At 34.2% G+C, this 11,290-nt stretch overlaps 1 protein-coding gene across 1 annotated transcript; it reads left to right on the top strand.

The window, feature by feature from the left end:
* Positions 1-456: 456 nt before the first annotated feature.
* LOC147945854 (uncharacterized) lies at positions 457-2,405 on the top strand. Its single transcript, XM_087509388.1, has 4 exons — positions 457-1,125; positions 1,332-1,386; positions 1,464-1,776; positions 1,976-2,405. The coding sequence occupies exons 1-4, from the start codon at positions 457-459 to the stop codon at positions 2,403-2,405; spliced, it is 1,467 nt and encodes a 488-aa protein (XP_087365514.1).
* Positions 2,406-11,290: the final 8,885 nt, after the last annotated feature.

The following is an 11,290-nucleotide window of genomic DNA, read 5'->3' as shown; positions in this document are numbered from 1 at the left end:
GTACATGTAATTAAGAAGTTCTTGTATTTGTATACGTAACTTCCGTCCCCCCGCTTTCAAAATTATAATTTAAATATTGTCTACTAGAACGATCTTATAGATTCTATTTGAAAACGTAAACGCCTTTTTATGTAAAATTTAAATTGAGAGAATTTTTGTAAAAAAAAAATAAATTTTTTTATTATATCTTTGTTATCTGATATGAGAAATACGAGAAAAAAGAATAAATGAATTTGATATACCAATAAAAAAAGAAGAAGGATGTGGAAAACAAGACAGGAATTCTCTACAATGACACTGTAAACCAATTGAAAGGGATGTAGCGCAGCTTGGTAGCGCGTTTGTTTTGGGTACAAAATGTCACGGGTTCAAATCCTGTCATCCCTACCTATGATGTTTTATGGCCTAAGGACAAACCCGTCTTGTAAGGGGAAGTTTATGGCAATTAAAACAGACATGAGTAAGGCATATGATAGGGTCGAGTGGGGTTTCATTGATGCTTTGCTACGTAAAATGGGTTTTTCGGACAAATGGGATTTCTGGATTTTGTTTTATGTTTTTTCTGTTGAGTACAATGTTCTGCTGAATGGTCAACCTAATGGTTTGATTGTTCCTAAGCGAGGATTGCGTCAGGGTGATCCTTTATCTCCCTATCTGTTTATTCTATGTACAGAAGTCTTCATTGCCAATATTCGGAAGGCGGAGAGGGAAAAAAGGATAACAGGGATCAAGGTGGCTACTAAATGTCTGACAATCACTCATTTATTGTTTACGGATGATAGTCTTTTTTTCTGTAGGGTCACTAAGGATCAATGTGGGGTTATTTTGGACATCTTAAAGCAATATGAGGCGGTCTCAGGGCAACAAATAAATTTCGATAAGTCTTCCATTCAATTTGGACACAAGGTAGATGAGGTCGTTAAGCGTGAGGTGCAGGAGGTGTCGGGTATATCGAAGTTGGGCGGGATGGGTTCGTATTTAGGGATACCAGAGAGTTTGGGAGGGTCTAAGACGAAAGTTTTCTCCTTTGTTCGGGATCGTTTACAGAGCCGTACAAATGGTTGGACAGCGAAGCAACTATCCAGAGGAGGGAAAGAGGTTATGATAAAGTTTGTCGCCACTGCGGTACCGACCTTTGTCATGTCCTGTTTCCATCTACCAAAAACAGTCACATCCAAACTTACTAGTGCTGTGGCAAATGTTTGGTGGAGTTCGGGCAGTATGGGGGGATGCATTGGTTAGCCTGGGAGAAGTTATGTGGGAGCAAGCAGTTGGGGGGTTTGGGTTTTAGGAATGTGGATGATTTTAACACTGCCTTATTGGCAAAACAGTTGTGGCGACTGATCGAGGCACCTGAGTCCCTTTTTTCACGGGTTTTTAAGGCAGGTATTATAGGAACTCAAATCCTATGGATCCTATTCGTTCTTATTCTCCATCCTATGGGTGGCGGAGTATTGTTTCAGCTAGATCTTTGGTAAACAAAGGACTTATTATACGGGTTGGCTTTGGTGATTCCATCTCTATATGGACTGACCCATGGATACCAGCTCAATCCCCAAGACCAGATGTGAGTAAGGGACCTTTTCAGGACCCTTCTTTGAAAATTTCACATCTTATCGATCGCCAAACTAATTCTTGGCGGTTAGATATGCTCCTTGAGCATTTTCCCTTGGAGGAGGCTGTTTTAATCAGGGCTTTACCTTTGGGTTGTCCTCAGATGATTGACTCATTGGGTTGGCACTTTACAAAATCTGGAAAGTATTCGGTTAAAGTAGGGTATGATACGTAACGTTCGGCAAAACAGAGGTCTCTCGTGCCTCGCTTTGGGCTGGACATTACTCCGCTTCTAGCGGGTGTTTGGCGGGTGGCGTGTCCACCAATGATAAAGCATTTCATGTGGCAAGTCTTATCCGGATGTATCTCGGTTTCGGCGAACTTGAGTAGGGTCGCTGCCTACTGTTTTTTCGGGTTATAGGTGTTTTGTTGATGGATCGTGGAAAATGGGGGACGCTTTCGCGGGTGCAGGTTGGGTGTGTTCAGCCGCTACAGATGGTTCAATGATAAATGGAGCCACCAATTTCCGTCAGAGTCTTTCCCTATTCCATGCAGAAGTAGAAGCTTTTGTTTGGGCTTTGCGTTGCATGATTGGACATGATTTTCGAATAGTGGCTTTCTATACAGACTGCTCAGACTTGGTGAAGATGGTGTCTTTCCCTCAAGACTGGCCGGCTTTCAAGGCCTATCTCGACGATATAGAGATGGACAAGGATAAGTTTTCTTCTTTCTCCTTATCTTTTATTCCCAGAAGTGCTAATGTCAGTGCGGATTCTTTGGCACGCCAAGCGCGTACATCACCGCAGCATGTTTTGTTTGTAAATTTTTTTCCTTCGCATTGGCTCATATGAGCTGATCTTTTTGTTGATAAAAAAAAAAACCCTAAGCCTATATGGTCATAAATTATATATTTGTCAAAAATATATATTATAATTATTTTCTGTAAGAAAATATGTTATAATTTATGGATTATTGGATGATTGATGAATAACAAATCTTTTTAGATCTATCGTTTTAATTTCATTAAATTCATATAGTTACTGATGTACACTATTTTGTTTTGGCAAAACTGATGTACAATATTATTTTGTAATTTACTTTTCAAATCATTTTAAACAGGATTAATTATACTGTTTTTTTTTGACATTATTTTATTTTTTTATATAAAATTATTTTTAATATACATATATTTAAGTATAAGATAATTTTGCCATTTTGAGATGTATTTTTTTGTTAAAGTACAAGAAAATACCATTTTAAATCGCTTCTTTTTGGTTTGCCTCATCTTAGAAGGTTACTAAAATCATGACTATAACGCTTTATTTTTGACAATATTTATTTCTTTTGCTCTGCTTTTGACCAAGCTTCTAAATTTCTAGACTTTTGTATATGATTTTGTTCTTTCTTCATTTATCAATTTCACATTTCAAATATGTGACTTTTATTTGACCTGAAAGTCCAAAAACGACAAACATGTTTATCATCTTAAACATGTAAATGATTAGCATGACTTTATCGATATTTACCAAATTTCTTCCCAAATAAACATCATCTACTCAATGCAGTACATACTCTTCATTAATTTGTTAATACATAGAATTATAGATATGAAATTTTGGTATTGATCATCTGATCTTCCGCTTCCTCTTCTACCACTTGCTGGTTTACTATTTCGTTGTTTTAATCGGTATATCTGGTTCTAGTTTGTTTCTATGTAATATTTTCAATTCTATTAATTCCATGAAAGCTCTTTAACAAAAAAAAAATAGAATTATGAATATCAGAGTTTTATGACCGTTATAGAGTAAATAAAAAAAAAAAAAACCAAAAACTAGAACTGAAAAAACGAAACAACAAAAAACTATGAATAGGAAACCAAAAACTAGAACTAAAAAAACGAAACAACAACAAACTATGAATAGGAAACCAAAAAAGATTATCAACAATCATAGATCCAAGAAGGAAACACCGATCCCCAATCGAAAAACTTGGACAATTACGTGAACCGATACCAAAGTTAAAGTTAGAGGACTTGATACCAATTTTTACAATTTCAATGTAATCTATAAACCACCTCGAAAACGAATTTTTCCTTTATTAATATCTTTCCATGCAAAACTTTCATCATCTGACTTTAATGATAAGCAACTAGGTTTAAATTAAGTATCTGAGATCATGACCACTCAACTTACAATATCAAAAGTCTTCTTGCTCCTACCGACACATCTCAAGGCTATAATGTTGATAATTATACCAACCAGGCAACCACTCAACCAGATTTAGTTGGTTCATTTTTATCCGCAAACCAGATTTAGTTGGTTTATGTGTTTTAGTTCCATTAATTATATTATTTTGCTGTAAACCATACCATTTAATTTGTGTTCTGTATTAAAAAAGAGTATTAAAAAAGATTAATATTTGTTCTTATGAAATAACCATCAACGATTACAATACCGAAGAGGATAGAATGTTCTTCACAATTGTTGAAGTGACATGACTTAATTAAGCTTATTAGATTCCAATACTTTCCCCCACTGGGATTTTGTCGGTAAGCACATTTCTAATTAAGCTTATTAGATTCCAATATTTCCCCCCCCACTCAGATATTTTATCCGCAAAAGTTATTTGTTGAAAATGATAGAAGCAACCGAAATGTTTTTAAGGGAACCTTATTTATAATCATGGTACTTGACATATATGAATTTAAGTATTGTTTACTGTAATTGGATTTGTTATTTAGGAAAGTATGTACAAAAGTTAGAGTAGTTTACTACAATTAGGTCATTTTTAAAAGTAGAACTAGAAAATGACTAATGAGTAATTTATAGTTACAGTATAATTTAAGGAATTAATACTGTTTGAGCTAATAAAAGAATAAGCGACGAATTTACCCTTGAAAAGCAAATTAAAAAATTAAGATTCAATTTAGATTAACTCTAGAATTTTTAGTTGATTAAAAAAACTAATAGAACAATATTTGATTGTCCACTAGATAAGGACCGTACCGAAGACCAAAGATTGTCTTCGTCGTCCAGCATAGACAGGAATAATTTTCAGGAGAACTATGTAAAGTTGTAAACTACGATAATGAACTAAAATTGGTTCTCACTAAACCAAAAGGGGTTTGAAAACACTTCCTTGGTCTACAATTTACTAAATTAGTATCACCTAATTGTTAATTAGGACGTATGATGTCCAATTAACAATTTACAGGTTTGACAACCAGTTTAGATATTTAACCAAGTTGACCTGTCCGGTTTAAGAGATATGACAGCTTCCCTTTCCTTCCTCTCTTCTTTCCTATATGATCAGAGAATAATGATTTAGTTAGACTTAGGAGTCAAGAGAATAAAGAAAACAAGATCAGTGACGGTGAATTCTCACCAAAAATGAAGGAGAAAGGGAGATTGGAGGTGGAGGAGCACGAGATGTGGTGATGAACTGATGATCCTTTCAAAATGTCGAAAATATTATATTTCTGGAAACTTATCAAACTTCCGAAAACAATAGTTTTCTACGTGGAACTAAATTCACGATCATCATTCTTCTTCTAGTACGATAGTCGATATATATATAGTGTATATGTTACATAATAGTTGCTTTCGTGGCTTATTCATCAAAACAGCATCCACTGTTTGTTGTGGCAATCGGTATTGATATAGGTAGTACGAATATTTTAAATAACATATTCCCTGCAAAAATAATATTCATTTTCCTGAAATGGAGTAATCTGCATCCCAATTCATTATTTGATATCAGATTACTGATGATTTTTCTTCTTTTATTTTACTATTAATAGTGAACAATATTATTGTTAATGATTAATGTCCGTACGGTAAGTAGCCCTTATCTCGGCATGATTTATGCACCTAAGCCTCCTGATTTTTGTTACCAACAAGTCCAATACCAAGTTACCAACAAGTCCAGTATCTATACCATAACCAACTTCAAATGTTAAGATAATAAAATATGTATTAGGTTCTATCGTGTTTTACACATACATATGTACATAGTATAGGACCTTGAGCTAGTCAGTATTTTTAATATTGAATCATATAAATATAATATAGAATATAAATATAATATAGACTTTTCAACTTTGATTTACGTAACAGAGATATAAAAAATTTCGTTGTTTTGTGATTTATATATTTTTAGTAATAACTATAACAGCCAATACATAGTTGATGTGTTATTTACAATTATTATTATAACAATATATTATGAACTTAATATTAAAAATCAATTAAAAAGGGATTATCTATAAATATATGATATATTTTAATTTTTCATAAATGTTGTGTTTTCTTTTGATAAAATGAATTAATATATTTACGATGATAGTTCTTGCAATACTAATGTCACGTGCACCTCATGTAATCGATATCACCATAAAGAGCCTGATTATTATCAGCTTCATGCTACCCGCATTTGCATTCCCGGTCAAGTAACAGAAGAGGCCGAGAGATTCTCGTGGTTGGGTTTGTATTACCGAGCGAGTCATGCTCAAGAAGTTAATTTCTGACTTAAGTCGTGCCAGCAATTACAAGTCAAGTTAGAATGCATAGCAAGTTCATTTTCTACTCAACCAACTTAATGCGCCTAATTACGCAAGTCATGAGAGCGATTAAATAGTATGGCATTAGGAATGCTTATAGACGATGTTACATTCTGCGTTTTTTATTCTACAACCAAAAAACAAAAGGCCTATTTCAAATTTGAGTTTTTCCATCGTGCGTTTTTTATATAACATGTTTATTTTGATATAAACGATAAAAAATAAAATAAATAACTTGCATTAACTGCAATCTCGACGCCTTAATCAAAGTTGATTTAAACGTAGGTTAGTCAGCCGTTTACTCGGCAGACTCAGCATGTCACCATGGTAACTATCTACCATCGATGCTTCCAAAACAATGTTGTTTAGATAGTTTAAAAAAAAAGCAAAGCGATATATCTGCAACTCGAACCATTTACTTAAGGATGAACACTTTAGCCAATTTTATTATAAAAATTACAAACCGTTCAGACACACACACACACACACACATATATATATATATATATATATATATATATATATATATATATATATATATATCTTATTAGTCTATTAACGATCCAAACAAATGAAGATTCACCAAAGAGAAGATCTGACAGAAACCCACCCTTTGATCCTTATCTGAATACTTGTGGATCAACGCGGAGCTAGATAACAACTCATTCTAGTCCTGTTGGACGTGATCATGACCGTGTTATCCGTTCCAAAAAGATCATCCCAACTGACATCCCAACTGAAAGCTTAACCTTTTTCATTATCGCCTTAATGTTTGATGTAACCTTACTTTCATCACAAACTCATCAAAAACATCCCCTTTGAAGATGAAGAGAAAAATTCAGTTGTGTAGATCCAAAAATATGTTCCAAATGATTCTAGTTTCCAAAAATTCGTCCCAAACTAGCAAGTTACAAGTTCCTCAATAATAGATATGCTTAAAGTTTTTTTGAGATTTTATATCATAAGTAAACTTTTACCATAAATTTTATAATATTTTCATAATCTAAATATGCATTGTTCAAATTAAAGATAATCAATTTAAATCATACTAAAACTCTATTTCCCCACTTTCATTGTCTTTTATTCCACACTGTAACAATACCCGTGATGACTATTTTACTAAAGAAAGACACAATCACAAGGCACCATCTTTTTTTCAGCTCTACTACTCTCGATTGGTTTTCTATTTTGGAAAACTGTCAGTTTTTTTGCTTGAATAGATAAATTTTCTTTGCTGTCAAAAATAGAAAAATCAAATGTTTAGATTTCCTCAATTGTTGTTTGATATTATAGATAAAATATGGTGTAAATCAATCAGTTTTTTTTTTTTTTTGTGTGGTCTATATATCATCTTATAAATAATAAACTTAACATAAACTAGCAAATTTAGTTCATGCAGTTTTCCAGAGACGACTATACAACAATCAACTAATTTTTTACATGCATGTACCACAAAATATAGAGTAAACTATTTGTACTATATATGCTCACAATTAGTCAGCTGATGATTTTTAATTTTTGATCTAATTCATAAATAGTGTAAAATTTCAACAGTTCAGTTTGGTCTTCGATCGACCACTAGATCAAAGAAATTTCAACAAATCAATAATCTAGTTTAATCTATTTATGTTTGTATTTTGTATTTTCTATTCTTTAATCTATTTTCTTTGTTTATATTTCAACAAAGAAATATGAAAGTTTGATTATTTTTGACTTTGTAGTTTATTTGACCTAGCTTATACAGATTTCCTAATTGTTGAAATCTGTTAACGATTTTAAGATCCATTTTCTAAAATTGTGTGTATTAATTCACTTCCAGACTCTTTTAAACTATTTAGAGATTGAAAATAATTGATAAACTATTATTAGATCCTAGAAAAAACCTATGAAGCTATATTGGATTGATCTAGTTTATTATCCCATGCATGTGACCCCCGATAGGAAATTGACCAAACATGTTACATCTTCTGCTTTATCCTAATTAAAACGAAAAATAAAATAAAAAGAGAAGCCGATGTATTATAACAAAAATAATGTAATTTTTATTTAGGCCGCAAAAAAGGTGTCATATTTTCTTATTGAAACGCGTCATTTGTTCATTGTACTCTATTTATATAATAGATAGGTTCTCATTCTTCTTCTTTATTATTATTATTATTATTGTTCGAACCGACAGTTTATTTAACGATAGATTCGATCATCTTACTACATAAAATAAAATCTTTTAATAAATATTTGGTTCTCTGCATAATTGTAGCCAATTAAGACGCTTTGGCCAAATTGTATAGCATTGAAAATTCTGTTATTTGTTATTTATTTAAGATCATAATATATTATATTTAGATTGCAAACATTTATTTTTAATAGTAGTTGACAGCCTAAATTAAATATTCTAGAAACAATCCAATCCGTTTTTTTAATAAATAATAAATAATAATAATAATAATAATAATAATAAATACTCTACAACTAGTAGTCTCGTACCCACTAGTCACCTAACCACAATCACACAACAGCACATAACATAAACCATAACATTAAACTAATAAATATCCAATAATTAATAACCAACTAGGTACTAATCCGTGGAAAACCGCGGGATGAACTTTTTTTTGATGAAAATTTGTAATAATTTATTTTCTTATTATTTTATTTATTATTTTTTAAACTCTAAGCTGTTAAACGGAACTGATATAAATTTTATTCGATTAGATTTCTAATAAAAATTTTAACCTATGCTGGTAAAAAATGTTGATAAAATTTGTACTTGTAAATAATGTTCGATTAGATTTTTAAAATCTTAGCTGTTAATTTTTTAATAATATTTTTTTTCTTTTCAAGTACAAATTAGATTCGAATAGATTCTATTTACTTTTGTATATTTAATTTAATTTGATCTGTGAATGTTTTCTTTTGTTTATTAATAATTAATAAAGATAAACTAATTAATTAAGTTTTTCTAATGGCAAATGAATGTAATTTTTACGCATTTTAAGGTTAATTTCATATTTGTACTTCCCAATTAATATAGTAGGATATATAAAGTCTAGCAAATATCCATTTAACCAAACAGCGGAGAAATATAGAACCATCAACTTAGCAATGTTCTAATGACCCAACTCTAGCAACCTAGCAATGCCAGACAACAACCAATCGAGTCCCTAGAACATCTTTTTCTTCATTGCCTTGATTCCACGATCACACTTTGCCTTTACCTGCAACACAGACACAAATTGAGATGCATGAGTATATAATAAACACTCAGTAAGGCAATCCTCCCATCTACTGGACTATGCACATAAGCAATAGAGACATTTCTAACCATCAACCAACAAACAACAACCAACAATAACAAACCAGGACTCTGCATCGACCGACACCAACCATGCATCAACCGACACCAACTGGAGTTGCATCGACCGACAAAAGCTTGCATCGACTGATGCAAGTTACACTCAAGAACAAGCCAAGCCACAAGAAAGCTTCACAAAGTCCCATATAACATTCTAACAAGCCAAACAACACATAAATAAGCAGATCAGAGAAATCTCCAGCTTAGATAAGCCATGGTCATGCACTTACCTTTGCCACAGACGAATCTGAACCTTAAACAAGAAAAGAACACTTCCAGGAAGCTCCTACAACGATCCCAATTACAGATCTCTACAGGAACAGCCCCTAAACTCCCAAAATCCACAAGAACACTCAAGAACATCTTTTCTCTCTTATTTTCTCTCAAAAGCATCTAAACTCGCTAATGACGACAAAAACTCGAGTTAATGGTTTTTCCCTAACCCAAAACGCAGTGTTTAACTTAAACTCGTCCGCACAAAACCAGGAATCTGGTTTGCGGATGTTACAATTCCCCCCCACCAACATAGATTCGTCCTCGAATCTCGAATAACCATCAGCTAAGGACTCCCGTGCCCGCACTCCTCCCACCGATCTACAAAGGTCACCTCTAGGCGATAGACTCATGTTCCAAGCATTATTTGCTTTTGACTTCTGGACTTTCCTTTACTCATAGGCCTTAAACTTGAGTTTTATTGGCTCCTCATCAGGCCTAAGCATGCATGCCATAATGTTGGCTCCTCATCGGGCCTAAGACCGCATGCCAAAAATATATAAGGAAGTCCAATATTCGTCCCCCGGGTTGCCACCCTACAGCGCGCCCCCACATCGTCATTCGAAGTCGATATACCAACCATACTCTCAAGCCATAAAGTCTCAGATTATGGCAGTACTAGGAGAACTAAAGTCCCCCAAGAGTCGCGAGCAAACAATTCTGAACACGTCTAAGTCCTATCCCTAACCAGGTTTCCTTTCCGTGGCTTGCGTAAGACAACACAATGTCCTACCAACCACATATCCCCTCACTGGAATACTTCATGACCACACAAGGATCATATACATGCCCCAAAGGCCGCCACAAAGGCCAACAAACGTCCTAAACAGGACCGCCACCAAGGCCAAACAAATGTCCTAACAGGACCACCACCAAGGCCAAAAAAATGTCCTCAACAGGACCGTTACAAGGACCACTTGTTCCGAAGGACCGTCACGAAGACCACTCGTCCCGAAGGACCGTCACGAAGACCATACATCCCGAAGGACCATCACGAAGACCACTCATCCCGAAGGATTGCCTCAACAGGCCACACGTCCCGAAGGACCGTCACGAAGACCACACATCCCAAAGGACCGCCTAAACATGCACATTGGCTAAACATGCACATTCTCAAAAGACCGCCACACACGGGCACAATGACTCAAAAGTCTGCCATGAAGGCCACACAAGCCCCACCAAGGCTCGTAACCACTAAAAATGGACAAATTTTAACTCACATAAAACTTTCCATTTTTAGAACTTTCCACTTTTGGAAACTGTCCTCTTTTAGAAACTTCCACTTTTAACCACACTTCACGAAAATTTTGTACTCCAAACACCACCTCATCTTGTTACTTAGTCGCACAACCAACTACCCCTAACCAACCAAGTAAACAAGAGAGATGGGCTGGAATACTCCATTCCCGCTCCAGCTACGGACTACACCTGGGACCAGGCTAGACAAGTTCAAGTTGTGACCTGCTTCTCAAACTACTTCTTGAACCTTACCTTCATCCTCGCCTCTGACTCCCAAGTCTGCTCCTCAACACCATCACAGTCCCAAAAGACTC

The sequence above is a fragment of the Camelina sativa genome, chromosome 4 (assembly GCF_030686135.1).
Source record: "Camelina sativa cultivar CO46 ecotype springtype chromosome 4, ASM3068613v1".
Taxonomy (NCBI): Eukaryota; Viridiplantae; Streptophyta; class Magnoliopsida; order Brassicales; family Brassicaceae; genus Camelina; species Camelina sativa.
Note: the sequence above shows the minus strand (reverse complement) of the source record. Positions and strands in the feature narration are given on the sequence as shown.